The sequence below is a fragment of the Charadrius vociferus genome, unplaced genomic scaffold, assembly GCF_000708025.1.
Source record: "Charadrius vociferus isolate BGI_N301 unplaced genomic scaffold, ASM70802v2 scaffold418, whole genome shotgun sequence".
Lineage (NCBI taxonomy): Eukaryota > Metazoa > Chordata > Aves > Charadriiformes > Charadriidae > Charadrius > Charadrius vociferus.
The window spans coordinates 140,741-156,416 of record NW_009649614.1 but is presented as its reverse complement, the minus strand read 5'-3'; the positions used below and the strand labels follow the sequence as shown (position 1 = coordinate 156,416).

The 15,676-nt window shown below is 37.8% G+C and overlaps 1 protein-coding gene across 1 annotated transcript in view; it reads right to left on the bottom strand.

The window, feature by feature from the left end:
* Nucleotides 1–14,821, bottom strand: part of HNRNPK (heterogeneous nuclear ribonucleoprotein K) — a 17,944-nt gene extending 3,123 nt beyond the window's left edge. The window contains exons 1-11 of the mRNA XM_009890492.1: nucleotides 14,741–14,821; nucleotides 14,556–14,635; nucleotides 13,582–13,679; nucleotides 12,129–12,185; nucleotides 10,594–10,637; nucleotides 9,617–9,689; nucleotides 8,934–9,047; nucleotides 7,777–7,905; nucleotides 6,973–7,280; nucleotides 6,577–6,631; nucleotides 2,526–2,576 (exon numbers count right to left, since the gene is read on the bottom strand). Of these exons, the coding sequence (XP_009888794.1) occupies nucleotides 2,526–2,576; nucleotides 6,577–6,631; nucleotides 6,973–7,280; nucleotides 7,777–7,905; nucleotides 8,934–9,047; nucleotides 9,617–9,689; nucleotides 10,594–10,637; nucleotides 12,129–12,185; nucleotides 13,582–13,679; nucleotides 14,556–14,604 (978 nt within the window). The 5' untranslated portion in view covers nucleotides 14,605–14,635; nucleotides 14,741–14,821. The remainder of the gene's footprint in view (nucleotides 1–2,525; nucleotides 2,577–6,576; nucleotides 6,632–6,972; nucleotides 7,281–7,776; nucleotides 7,906–8,933; nucleotides 9,048–9,616; nucleotides 9,690–10,593; nucleotides 10,638–12,128; nucleotides 12,186–13,581; nucleotides 13,680–14,555; nucleotides 14,636–14,740) is intronic.
* Between the last annotated feature and the right edge of the window lie 855 nt (nucleotides 14,822–15,676).

Sequence of the window (15,676 nt, the reverse complement as noted above, 5' to 3'; positions counted from 1 at the left end):
GAAAAAAAAGAGGGGGGGGGGGGGGGGGAGAGATTTCACTAACCTCTTATCCTGCCCTGTCAAAATCTCTAGGAGTACGGCATAAAATGACGTAACTGACCCAGTGATAGCAGTTTACCAAGCAGTCTCACAAATTCAGCTGCTGGTAGATAGCTCTTGATGCTGACCTACCCCTCCGTGGACTAAACTAACATTCAAATGAAAAGATCTGAGTACAGCCTTACTAATGCTACCAGCACAGCTCAGGAGAGGCTCAAGTCTCTAGTTTTGGGACAAAAAGTTTACCCAGAGACTGTCAATCCTGCTTTAACTATTCCTTCAGGAAAAAAAAGGAAAGCTCTTAAGAGTAGCTCTGTAACTTGTCTCTCGATTCAGACTACAATACTTTGTATCTTAGAATAGATAATCATGACATCAGTTACTTCTGTTCTGCTAAAACCACCATACACCAATTCCAAATCACTGCAATGAGCACTCCTGGCCTCCTTTTATTTTTATCATTTGTAGACCAGTATTTGACAACCAGTGCTTCATTTAATCTAATGCCCTCTAGGTTTACAAGACCCCATTTTAATACTTTCATACAGAAGCAGAGAATAAATATGCACAGTTCTCCAAAATTCAACTTCTCAGAGACTGCTGGAGTGGCCTCTGTGAGAAAAGGCCAAGGGCTGCACCTGTGCCAGACAAAGCCAGCCAGTTCTAGCCAACACCAAAATGGACCCACTGCTGCCTAAAGCTGAGACCATTGGCAAAGCCCTGTGATACCTCTGTGATAACATTTAAGAAAGGGTTAAAAAACCCCAGTGAGCACCAGTTGTGAGAAACGAGTGAGGGGAAAAAAAGTGAGAAAAATAACCCTGCAGACACCACATTGAAAGAGGGGGAAGAGGTGCTCCAGGTGCTGGAATGGAGGTTCTCCAGCAGCCCATGGAGAGATCCACGCTGGGAGCAGGTAGACAGGTGCTGAAGGAAGCTGCAGCCTGTGGAAGAGCCCATGAAGGTCGCAGGTGTGCCTGGCAGGACCCACACTGGAGCAGTTTGTTCCTGAAGGACTGTACCCCATGAAGAGGACCCACAATGGAGTAGTTCTTGAAGAACTGTAGTCCCTTGGAAACACCCCCATTAGCGCCATTCATGAATGACTGCACCCCATGGGAGGAATCCCACACTGGAGTAGGGGAACAGCATGAGGACAGAAAGTGTCTGATGAATTGCCTGCAACCTACCATTCCCCAACCCCCCTGCAGCATTCATGGCATAGGAAGCATAACAGTACATAATAAAGGAGTTACGTTGAGCCTGAGAAGAAATGAAGGGTGGGGGAAAGGTCATTTTAGTTTTCCTCTTTGTTTCTCACCATGTTACTCTATTTTTAAGTGGCAATAAACTAATGTTCCCCAAGTCAACTCTGTTTTGCCCATGATGGTAATTAATAAGCGATCTCCCTGTCCTTATCTTAAGCCACAAGTTTTTCCATATTCTCCCCTCATCCTGCTGAGGAAGGGGAGTGAGACAGCGGCTGGGTGAGCACCTGGCAGCCAGCCAAGTTCAACCAACCACAACTACCTGTTTGCAGAAGTTGTAATGCAACTTTTCCCAAAATACTATTTACTGCTCCCTTTTTAGAAGATCAAAACGGAAGCTGCTCAGACCAAAGAGTTGAGCTTATCCTCTGTCTCTAAGTAACCCGTATTGTGCAGTCACATTACTTAGCAATACAGATTGCCGTACAACATAGAGCTTGTAGTGGAGTCCAAAATACAAGAGAATGAAGGACTCTGCCTAGGACTCAATTCAGCGGCTGATCAGAGCAGCACACTGCATACACACAGACATATTTCTGCTGATATTTGCCCCAGGATACCTTTTTAGGCTAGTCTGTTTTAAGGAACAATCCTTTCTTTGATCATTTGTCTTCCGAGACTACAGGACAGCAAATGAACTTGCCAGCAAATGAGTTAAGCAATTACATTTGCTGTGTTTATGTAAGCTAATAACTGATGTTTACTATTTGGCAGCATGTTGCCATCTTCTAGGGAGCACCAAAACCTGACGTACCCCATAACTTCACTTCCCAAAACCTATCTGATCAAATGATATATTTTGAAATACACTGATAAGTAAAGCATAATAGTTTATCCACAAATTTAAGTAAGAAGCTGCTTTCTATATTCGCTGTTTGGAATATAAGGAAACACAATGTTATGAAGTTAATACAAAATATATATTCTAAATATGCATACACCTACAGTGCAGTTATGGAGAAAGTCACTATTTACAACACGAAAATGGCGTGTAAAAGAGGCAAAAAGTAGTAGTTCATACTTCCACATTTTTATTAACATTAGCTCCCTGCACAGGACACACTGTTAAGACTGACAATAAATTCTCAGTCAGAAGGACAGATTTATAATTTTCAATAGGCTCAAGTTGCCACTGACTACACAGAAGATCAAGAAATTCCTGTTATCACTTAACCTGTTCAATAAAGCAGTTTTCAAAAAAAGGTTGAGTACACTTACCAGCTCTGGTGGCTGCATGTCGTCACAGGCATCCACATGACACTGCATCATCTTCCAGACACAACATAATAGGAGGTAAAAAGGAAAGAAATCTAAATTAAGTACATGTCATGCAGACTTATAGGTAACGTGGCAAGCAAATACAACATGTACAAGTACAGAAAAACACTTAGACTACAACAAAGACTTAAAAGTATGTGATTTAGACCACTTCTGGGACTCATCCCTTTTAGTTTCACTTTGAGGGAACTGAAAGTGGTCACACTCACTTTTTCCCCCTCTTTCTGTGGTACAAACAGATTTTTCCTCTAACAAAGGCCACATGGCTAATAGCAGAGCAAAGCTTGAGCAAACTTTTTTCTTCTCCCTTTTAGAACACCTTCTAGTGCTATTATATATAAAAATCTTCTATTTCTGCCATGCCTTAAAAGAATCTTTTATTTCTGCCATGCTTTAGAAGATGAAGGTTTAACAAGATTGAAAGAAGTAACTGTCAGTGATTATACCAACATCAGGCCAAGCAGGAAGGACATTACTTCTCATGTTCTACCAATTCATTTCCATATACCTCATATGGCAAATAACAAGACCAACAATCTACTGCCTAACTCTATTAGAAACTTAATTACATTTTTAAAACGTGATATATAGCATTTCTTTCTTTCAGAATTCTACAATTTCAGCAATTGATGTTCATTTGTGCACTCTAAAACCAGCTTCTCAAATATGATATTTTAACGTATGTAACAGAATATTATACTCTACAGATTCATTTGTGCTAGTGACTACTGGTACTAGAATAGAAACCAGATGACACACTGGCTGGATAAGGCAAAGAGCTTAACTTTTAGATCTAATGAAAGAAAACTCATGCAGTCCTAGCTGATGTCAAATTATTTTATTCTAATTTTCTCTATGGTGGCCTAGGAGAGTGAAATTTTGTTACTTTCTTCCAGCATCTGCATGGATAAATAGAAGAGTTGTCATATGTTCTGCCTTTACTGATTTTTTACATGCTTCTTAATGTCACGTTTCTCAAACATGAAGAACATTTTGTATTTTTTTAAGTGTATGTGCCTTTATTCAAATGTTCATATGTCAAGACGTGTATGTACACATACATATATAAGTTTAAAAGGATACCAAGAACCAGGAAGCATTTGAAGGAGCAAAAGCACATTACAAGTCCAAAGACACAGAAGTCTGAAGAGACAGTCCACTTAAAAGAAGACATTCTAAGTATCTATTATTTCATATTTTAAAATTTTCAGTACTTTGATAATTTTAGTATTCAGTTAATTAAAAAAGAGGTGAAGGGATAAGATGACTTTATATGCTTGTCCACTTTATTTTCCACCCCTCCTACTGGTATCTGTGCATTTATGTATCCGAAAGACCCCTGAGGATGAAAGTATTAAAAAAGAAATACTGTAAATACATTCAGGTTCCTTCAACTGTCCAAACAGCCCTTATGGTCCTCAGGCATTTGGTTTGGAGTAGTTACACACTGAAATATACAGCTCTGTTAACAGAGAAAAAATACAAGCCTGTCCTTCAGCAAAAAGCTTCAGAATGAAGATTATAGATATAAAATTGTTTAGGTTGGAAGGGACCTTTAAGACCATGAAGTCCAACCATCAGCCTACCACTGCCAAAATCACCATCAAACCATGCCCCTACGCACCATGTCTACCTGTCTTTTAAGTACCTCCAGAGATGGCAATTCCACCACTTCCCTCAGCAGCCTGTTCCAATGCTTGACAACCCATTCAAAGAAGAAATTTTTCCCAACATCCAGTCTAAACCTCCCCTGGTTTAGGGCCATTAGAGGCCATTTCCTCTTGTCCTATTGCTTGTTACTTGGGAGAACAGACTGACTCCCACCTCACTACAACCTCCTTTCAGGTAGTGGTAGGGAGCCGTAAGATCTCCTCTCAGCCTCCTTTTCTCCAGGCTAAACAATCCCACTTCCCTCAGCCACTCCTCCTAAGACTTGTGCTCTAGACCCCTCACCAGCTTTGTAGCCCTTCTCTGGACATGCTCCAGCACCTCAATGCCTTTTTTTGTAGTGAGCGGCCCAAAACTGAACACAGTACTCAAGATGGGGCCTCACCAGGTATAAACCAAATGAACTCTTTTGACAGCAGTGCATAATTAAACTACAACTGTAAGCCAGGCTAACAGACAAGCATCTTCTTAAGTGGGTGACTGTCCTGGTTTTAGTGACATGGGACTATTTTCTAATACTTGGGAAGACTGCACTTTTAGAAGACTCTAGTGTCTGAATTTGTGAAAATATTTACTTTGTAGCCAGCTATAGTGTGCGGGTTTCAAGGTCTCAAGTATTTTTGAGCTTGTCAGGTCCAGGGATGAGGATAAGCGAGACCTGAGCACTTGACCCAAGCTGGCCAACAGGATTATTTCACATTCAGCCTCACAATCCATGTGAAGACTTCCCATGTGCTTACACTATTTTAGGATACTAGGATCATGGTTAACTAAAACTAAAAACTAAATACAATCTTTGTTGGGAAGCAGTCCTCAATGTAAGCAGGCTATGACATGCAGTCATGAAGGAGCCAAAACCATGACCAGCTGCACTGTGAAGAGGAAATAAAATTGCTTTTTGGAACAAAAAAATGAAGAGACATGATTCCACTTCCTTGTAGAAACTCATGTCAAGAAAGCAAAAGTCAGGCTAAGAGAAGTCAAAATGGATTTTCTATTCTAGCTGGAATGTAATAAAAATAGAACACACTACTGTCCAAGAGTTCAAGCTAAGCAAGACTGTGCTCAACCAGATACCCAAAGAAGGGCACGCTGCTCAGTTTATATGCTCTAGCACCAGCTTTATTAGTTGCAAATATAAAAACGCAAAAACTGAGCTTTGAAAACATAAATACAAGCAAAGGAATCCTGGAGTGTACTTCTCAATTCTTCATGTTTATTAACATGTAGAGTGGAACAGGTAACTTTTTTTTGTAACTGTGTGCAAACCTTTCCTTTTAATATTTCTAGTAAGCATGTGACATTCTTGCAATACGTACTTCCAGTAACTCTTACTCCCAAAAAGGAGGAATTTTTTAAAGCCCATTTAGGTAGCCCATTTCATAGCTCTTCTCCACTCCTTTCTCTTCCATTCATTTAAAAGGAGGAAAAAAAAAAAATAAATCTTGTCTCACCTGTCATCTTAAAGAAGGTGCCAACCAAAGCCAGAGGAGAAGAGAAGATTGTTATTATAGAGATTTACTTCCTAGACACGCATGATTTCTCCTCACAGGAAGGAAGAATCTAGTGCAACAGCAGATGACTGCTGGAAAGTCACATTTCAGAATAAAACATGGAAGAATAACTTTAAGCCTTTTTTTTGAGCTTCCATAAGAGATTTCCTCCCTCAGCATTAGTATTAATTATTAGCATTAATATGGTTGAATGTACATAATTTAATTTAGGATTCAACTTAGCAGTGGCCCCAGCTCCAAAACATTTGGAATTACAGTGGATCTTCTGCAGATACAGAAACCAGCAAACAGACAAGAACTGACTCAAGAGAGCAATCACTTTCCAGATCAACTTAGAGCTCTTCGTAGACAGTATTCTATAATCTGTATTATTCTATCTACACTCATGTTTTCCAACATTAGTGTCAAAAATGCTTGTACGAATCAAAGAATTTCAGAGAACATTGTTCTGATACATTTTCTTTGTCTGAAAAGCCTACCAATTCCTATTTGTGTCATCCTGATTACAAAAAAAATAATCTACAAGACAGTCAGTGCAAGAAAACCTGCAGGATAGAACACAAACTTTCTGTATCATTTTTGATGGTAGGGAGGGAAGAAAAAAAACACCATCATGTCTCAGATACCAGTTACACCCCAAACATTCCTCCACAGGAGGGACCATTTGTATGAACAAAACAGTTTGGTTGTATCATCAGAACCATGCATGTCCCACACTTAAATGCATGTGTTCAGCAACAGTATCTTCAGAGAGTCAGCACAATAACTGTGCTTCACGAAACAGAACATTGCAAATTTTAAACTCATACCATGCCATCGTAACGGTCTCCCGGTCTGCCCCTTCGGTCATAGGACATAAGATCTCTAAAATAAAAAAAGCAGCAGCACGTGAATTGCATTATAAACTAGTTCATCTATTCTAACTTAAATATTTACATTCACATGGTTCACACACAACTTAATTTCAAACTACCCTAGCTAAGTACTCAATAACCTAAAAGTTTCAGAACTACTGACTAGAGTCCTGGCAGATTACTACACTGCGGCAATTAATTAAATTTTTTCAAAATACTCTGGTCTAATACACACTCACTAATACATCACTATGAACATGGAACTGTGGAAAAAACACTGGAAAGATTAACATAATTCAGGAGATAGAACACAACTTGAGTTTTCTATAATGCATTTATTCAACAACTCACCCGCCACGAGGAGGTGGTGGAGGAGGAAGAGGAAGATTACGAGCTCTGCTGCCGCCTCTACCACCACGACCTGGTGGAGGTGGTGGAGGTCCTCTGCGAGGACTCATATCATCATAATCTCTTCTCGATGGAGGCATAGGTCGTCCACCACGACCAGGGGGCATTCGATCAAAACCGCCTCTTCCACGCATCGGAAAGCCTACCGGACGTCCCCTTCTATCATCAAACATCATCGTGAAGCCACCATAGTCATATGTTTCATCATAGAAATTGGGATCGTAAGGCTGAGCCCGTCCTTTAATTGGAGACTAAAACAAAAAAAAACAAAACAAAAAAACAATCCCCCCAACCCAATTAGGACAATCGCAATTGGCATATTTAATTAATATATTAAATGTATAAATATGAATGTATGCATTTGGAACATGTTCTTGATTTCACAATACTGGTAAGAAAGTTGGAGATGGTGATGTGTTTCCTGTGAACTTAACTACGATAGAGAAACTGCTGTTACTTATCAGCAGCAAATGAATTTTGCCTCCCTTCCTCTTCAATTTTTGCATCTTAATGACATGCAAAGCATGAATAATGGCCCAATGGTACCAAAAATTGCTTCCCACTCCCATAACGTGCACCCCAATTCTAGAAAACGGAAACAGTTTCAAAACGTGGTAACAATCTCTTTGTTACTGGGAAAGTAGAAGGTAACTGAATTCAAAATAGAAACTGAAAGATGCCATTTTAAAATGATCCCTAACATTCATGAATGACAAAGAAAGAATAAAGTAGTTCAATAAACATTACCTCAGAGATAAGATCCAATATAATCTTGATACATTCAACGACTCTATCAGGTTTTCCACCAATAAGGACCACTCTGTCAGTAGAATGAGGACAACACTCTTGGAAGAGCTTGATGGTGGTCTGAGTGTTCTGTTGAAAAAAAAGAAAATCCAAGATTGCCTAATATAAGTATTGTAAACAACTTTATAAACTCATTAAAACATTTTAAAAGAAACAATCCAAAAGACAATTAACTTCCTAGCCATTTTAAGCGCACACTTGCTTCTCAGTTCTCACAACAAATTTCATTTTAGGGTTACTTTTTTTTTTTTTAAATTAAGATCTGTGCTGACATAGTTTTGTATGAGGAGGAAAAAAGTGCTGTTTTCTCCTCTTTCAATTATGGCTCATTTACACCATCATTTAATTAAATACTAGCAAAAGGACCACACGTACATTCCAACCTTACAGGTTGTATTAACCTTCACATGTCAAGACAACATGCTTTGGATGCAAGACAGCGATGTTGCTAGGATTATGTCTAGTTATCTTGCCTTTCTCAACCCATGCAAACAGGTATCAGCTTATACCTGAGCTGACCCGAAATTGCCTCTGACACAATGCCAAGAAAGGACAGAACAGAGGTGTTTTAAGTTCATACAGACGATTAGCTTTTAAACATCTCATTACTTCACTGAAACAAAACAATGGTCTTCTAGGAGGCAGAATTAAAAAAAAATATATAAAAATGTTTACTCTAAAACTCAAGACATCTATTGAATTATCATCATAAGAGTTTGTGGAGATGTGTTGACCCTAAACCATTTTGCACGTCCAACAACAAGAATAAACCTAGACTATACAGCAGTTCATCCCAGGAGTTATAAGTGCCATTTTAATTAAAAAAAAAAAAAAAAATCCTTTTCTACTCTTCCACAAATATGGCTTAGAAGCTCAACAAGAAATCCTAGACTCTGTCACCAATGACAACTTTGCTGCTGAGGTTTTGCAAGAAAGTTGCAACACACAGATCCATCACACAACACCAAAATCACATATGCAGTAGATTCTGAAGGCATTACTGCACAGAAGATACTGACGTTTGCCCCTTATGAACACAAACCACTAAGTTCTTTATTGAACAGACCCCAAATCTCAGAAGAACAGCAAACAAGTACCTCTCTGAGTTCTTTAATTTTAGCACCCTTGACACCAATAATGCCTCCTGCCAAACTTTGGTGAATGAGAAGTCTTAATTCACAGTCAAAGTCGCTGCCTTTGTAGTGTTGATACTGGAAGAAAGATGCATACAAGAAAAAGAAAAATTAGTTGCATAAAAATTCAAAATATTCATGGTTTTCTCAAGTTTTTTCTCCAAACACAACGGTATGACTTGATTTATTGCTGAATTGTAATCCCGTATTTCCTTGGATAGGATCACAACTATTTAAGCACCTCACCTCAACATAAACTGATGTCAAATCGGTTTTGTTTACTACATTACATTGCACAACTTTCCACAAAGATGTAAGAAGATATCAAACAGTGCAACATTCTTATTTACAAAGTCAATGCAGGATACAAGTTAAAATTACTTCAAAATGGGAATGAAACAAGTCAGGAGGCAAGTATTTTGAAAGGGGGAGGCTGTTTGAAATGTTCATTTAATAAATAGTGACTGACTCTGTCCTCTACCAAAAAAATACCAAAATGTATTTTGACAGCCATAACCTTTCTTTAAAAGGTTTTTGGTTTTTATTTTCTAATTTACTGTACTTAAAAAGCAGCAAATCATGCAGAACCATCTTGTTTCAAAGCGAATCTTTTACCTCTAAAAAGAAACAAATGTTAAGAGACATACCTCTTCTAAAGTAGGGATAATCTTCTTCAAGATTTCTCCAATTGTCTCTATATCTGCACTTATACTCAAGATGCTGTTGGAGGCCATAATGCCAGACGATATGGAGAAGGTGGAAAAGAAGAAGTAGAAGTAAATCTTTTTCATCATCATAAACAAAATTCTAGCAAGATTTACTACACCGAAGAGCTTACAGTCAATATTCCCCATTTAAAGTAAACCTGTTTGCTCAATTCAAAACACATGCATCTTTGTTTATGCCCAATATATATGCATGATAGATTTAAGATTAGGTAGGTCTTGCAGAGAGAGAGAAAGAAAGACAGAATGGGCTTTTGGAAGGGCTCAGATTAAGTGGGCAAGAAATTGACGCAGAATTGAAAGCAGAAGTGAATATTCATGTTCCCCGCCACCACTAATTTAGGATACCCTCGCTATTACATGGGTAGAACCGGCACACCTTCTCATAGAAAAAGTGGGGATATGCAAGTGGTGAACATTGTATCTGCAGTAAGGTTATGAGACCAGTTAGAAATCAGGTTACTAATGGGCCCTCCAAGAAAACAAATACAAATGCAAGACAAAAAAAAGACAGAACAAATGAGAAGTGAAGGAAAGTGAACCAGAGTTAGCACTTCATCAGAAATAATTATGAACAGGCAATGTTGAGGGGAGCAAGGTGGGCCACAAAGACAGAGCGAGAGACTACTTTGAAACAATTTGATTTACAATGCAGCAAATATGCAACACTTGAAGCTGTGCTCCTTCCATTGAAATAAAATTAGTGGATCGTTTGGGTGGGCAACTCACGTAAAAGTTCAGTGACAAAAAGACTTAATGGGGAAAATAAGACAGAAAACTTGAAAAAAAAACAATACACCGTCTATAAGGGGATACTATTTAATTATATCAAAGGCAGGTAATAAAATACATTTCTCTCTTTCTAATCAGGCAGTGAGGCATAAACTGTTGGGACATACCGCTCGGGGCCACTGCTGTCTGGGACTGAAACACTGGCATTGTACTGCATTGGTCATTGGCGTTCGTGGATGTTGGCATTGGGCATGGGTATTCAATCGGAAGTTGTCAAGTATGGTACCCGTTTGGCAACGAGAACATTTTTGGGCATAGCCAACCAGGGTTTTCACATGGGCGTTCAGGGGCGGATGGGCCAACGTCATGGTGGGCAACGCAGGGGCAAGTCGATCCAGTACATGGGTAACGGAGATATATGGCCAAAAAAACAAGGAGAGGGAAAAGGGGGAAAAGCAATAAATTTTAATTTAATACAAACTATACTCATTACTCTCAATTAATGAAACAAGCTTACGTTGCTCTGAAGACTAATACAATAACGGATTGCTACACCGACTGTGGCTTAACAGTATGGACCTTAAAAATGAGTCACTTGATCTGACTAAGCTACTTTTTACTTTTAACATATGTTTCAGTAGCAGGCTGGCTCATGAGGGTAGACACAGAACCTGTCGAGATCGGTATTACTAGAACCTTGGGCAAATCGGGAAAGTTAGTTTTCCAGACCAATCTAAATTATCTGGACTTAGGTGACGTATTGATTTACTTAAAAAAAAAAAAAAAAAAAAATCACCAAAAAAACCCTGAAAAAAAAATACAACTAGCTGCCAAAGTTAGTGAGCATATGTATGATTCCTGACCGTTTTGACTTAAACCTCAATTCTAGTTGCGGTAGTTTATGAACTTAGTTGGAACTGATTTGTAATGATATATTGCCAAATCTTGTGTTGAACAGAGTCTTGATCGGAAAAACTGTTGAAATTGTAGCTGATGTTAAGTACAGGAGTGTAAACAAATGGAATTTAAGAAGCGTTGCCAAGTTTTATAAATACACAACATTAACGCTGAGCATGTGTCTAATCACAAGAGTCAACCCACTGTAAAATGCGAATAGGCGAGTAAGTCATGACCATTAAAAAATGCTTCCAAGTAACAGAATAGAATGTTCCTTTACTGTCCTATACCCATATTTAAATCAAGCAACCTTAGCATTAATGCTTTTGTGCTTCACGTGCAAGCTGTTAAAGAACAGATGGACCACTTTGTTTGTTTGCTTTTTTAAAGGAAGTTAAAGAATTCCTCTGTCACTGGGTTAAGCCAGCCACCTGCAATGGTTTCAGTAGTACTATAATTGATTCACACATATGGGAAATGGTACAATTAGAGGTTTTAAGCTTTGTCAATATTTCTAATTAGGATGTTAACTCACTTGAAGTGTGTAATTTAGTGGAATCTTATTCAAAAGTGAAGAGATTTAATATAAACCTCTCCTCCCACATGCGTCAAGCTGGGTTTTAATTAAAAAAGAAACTGAAGAACTAAGTTATCTACTCTAACAATCATTACAAATGGCTTGTAACTAGACTATTGATGTCTAGGGTTGAATTGCTCCCACTTCTAGAAATGCACGCAAACAAGCTTTGGAGGTAGTGCTCTGAAAGAATTGGTGTTAAATTAGTTCAAACTCATATATACTCACGTCTGTACGAAGTGCCTTAATATTTTTGCCACCTTTTCCAATCACTGCTCCAGCATTCTGGAAAATAGTTTTCAGAAGTTATGTTATGCCAACACAGCACAGACTATGTTTTTGAACTCAAGACTAAGAATGGTAAATTTATTTTTGCATTACCCTCTTGGCCTGGTGGGTGGGGGCAGGTGGGCACTGCTTTTGAAAGGTTCAAATAAAATTGAAACAAACTGATACAGTTTGTCCATGGAAAAGAATGACCAACAACTCTTACCACTGGACTTAGCAACGGTAAGGATATTCAGTTTTGCAGCTAGTATTTCAATTCCAAATGGAAGTCTCTAGGCAAGTCTGCCTGTGTTAAAGCAATCTCATCAACTATAGCACTCAAAAAAAATATACTATATGAATGTAATGTAGGTCAATGACTTCCCTAACTTATTTGATCAACTATTTTTTTTCCTTATTTTTTTTTTAAAGGATTACGTTTGCAAACTCTACTTAACATTTCTTGATAACTTCCAAGTGCTAATTTTGGTTTATACCTCTGTAACTTAACTGACTTCTCAGACCAGTATATTCTGAAAAAGGTTAAAGCCAATGTTAACAGCCACTAACTTCAAGTCTCTAACATCAACAGGAATAAACTGGCAGACAGTTAAGAAAAGTAATTGCAAAACTGTATTTTTACCAGATTATTTCAAGGATTACATGCGAAAGTATTGGTTTTGCTACACAGATCATATATGATGCAAACAGCATGCCACACATTTCACGGCACCCCATGTAACTAGACTACTGGTCAGAAATGCCATGCAGAGTTAATGTGACATTCCCCCATGCCAAGACAAAAACTGAGATACTTCAACAAGTACAAATCATCTGTAACAAATGGAAACACCAGAGGAAGCAGTACATAGTAACTTTACTGTAACTATTTACGCTTGTTGACAAAACTCCTGCAATCCCTCAAGCATTACTCCCACATTTCTTCCTGTTGTTACATTTAAACAAGTTTAGTAGATGTGTTTCAGAGAGTTACTAAAATCCCAAGGAAGTTCTCTCTTAGCTGTGATTTTTAATTTACAATCACTAGCTGATCATTCTCTAAACTGCTTCCTTTCCAGAGACTAATACACACCCATTCCCCTCAAAATAACAATCTTCTACTCAAATGTAAGAACACCTTATGATTTCTATTTCTTTATTTTTTCAGCAGGTACATCTTTCAAAAGTAACTATATTGATCCATAGGGACTTACCCCGTAAAACAATCACTGAAGGTAATTCCATTGCAATACACTTTTGCTACCATTCACAGACACTTAAAATTGTTCCTAATAAACTACCTCGTATTAAATAAAGTACATATTCTTTCTAAACATATAATCCAAACATACGCTTTGTCACCACCGTCTTGAGCAATGCTATAAGCAAAACCAGTAAAAACGAGAAAGCATACTTTGCTCTGAAGCAGGATGCGCAATTCAACCATCTCATCAGTGTTCCGAGATCTCTTGAAGGCCTGCTCTTCCTCCATATCTTCTGCAGGACGTTTGCCTGTAGAGAGGTCCATAGGGGGGAAACACAAACATTTGTTTAACTTTCTAAGTTATAATAAAATGGAATGCATGCCAAATTTATGCTCTGTATTCTCAACACATTCTTTCCTATTAGCCCAACACTAATTATTGATGCCTACTCTGAGCATCCAAAGCACAGAAACAGGTCTCTACTTCATCAGCTTACGCATCAATTAACTACTGAAAATCCATTTAAAAATCTATGAACTATGGTTTAAGTAAGAATGATGCACACAGCCAGTGAGAAATTCATGATGCGCTGTTTAAAGAGGTGCACTTAGTATTTATTTATAATATACAATTGGGAAAAACCTTTCAGGCAAAAAGCTCACATGTAGTTTGTCCAATACTGGTGGAATAATAGTAAAGTAGCACTTCAAATACTGTTTGGAAAAAACGCATGAATTGATGATACTAATGCCTTTACTTTCTCACTAATTATGCCAAAGAAGTTTTTCATTAAGCTCTCTAGAGACATTTCACATTTATACTCCTGCATGTAAAAATTGCAATAAACAAAATGCAATTAATGTATATGCCTGATGGTATTTGTAGGTATTCACACTCTGCACACAAGCACTGAATGTTCACCTATGAAATATTTCCAAATCCTTAGTCATAACTTTCAGCTACTTATTCCATGTCTAAAACATGCCAACAGAAAGATTATACATTGATGCTTCAAAAGCATGTGTAACGATACAGTCTAATTAAAAATGAAATGATTTAATGCAGAATGCAAAACTCCTGTTGATACAAATATTTGATACAGTTAAAGCATTACGAAATATTTAGAAACATTGACATTTAAAGAGGTTATTTCTAAAAAGAAATAGTGCTTTAAAAAACTTACCATTTGTCTCTGTGTTGGTAAAGGTCTCTTCCTGTTGTTCAGTCTCCATTGCCTTTGTTTCTTAGATGGGCAGGCAAAACCTGTTGAAGAATAAAAAAAGCTGGTACATCTCTTTTGTGAAAAGGCAAACTGTACATTATGCTAAAGGGAAAAGGCAAAAAGAAATGCCTGCTTCTAGAACTTACCGCTATTATATATCCTTGCAGAGAAAAACTCAAGTATTCTGGGCGGGATCAAAATCCAACAGCCTATTGCTTCAAGAGCCTATGAAAACAGCATAGATCAGTTGCGAGTCTGCTCACTTACAGCTCTGATTTTCACTACAGCCAAAGACCAGAGGTTTGAACTGAGTTTTTGCTGCAAAGCTTCTCTTTATAAAAGAGAAAGCATACCGAGACCAAACACACACCGCTAAGAGTAGATAAAAGACAAGCCTGTAAACTTACAGATAAACAATTACTGTCTGATGTATAGTTTTTAGGCACACACTAGTTTTAAGTAACCACATTCAATAAAAATTATTTTCAGATATTTCAAGCGAACGTGCACCCAGCTCCAATTTTCAACATGTTACATAACACATGCCTTGGATTTACTTTTTAAAGGACACTACACAACAATCTGCTCCTGCTGTTTAGTTATAAACAATTTAAACTAAAAAGTCCCATTACAGTAATTGTCAGCATTAGTTTTGTGAATTCTTTACCAACGTACTAGCAGGCATTTTAGCATGCCTTCCACTCAAGTATAATAGATGCACAAAAGACACATTACAACTTCTAGCCATACTGGGAAAAAAATCTTTTAAAAATACCACCCTCTGTAGTTACATATAATCCTCTGCGCACACACACAACTAAAAACATCAACAGCTGCTGAACTTCACTACGATTTTTTGAAACAAGTATCTTATTTGTGACCTTTTTTGTTAAGTCGATCTCAGAATACTAGTAAGTCACGCTAGAGAGAAGTCTAGACAAAAGAAATATTTTGCAACTTGTTCTCTTCAAAAATGTGTTTCTACGGATAACACAGCCAAACAATCATGTATTTCCCCCTTGTATTTTATTAATTTCCACTGCCTCAGCTAACGGCAGCCAGTCATTAGGATATCCACGAAG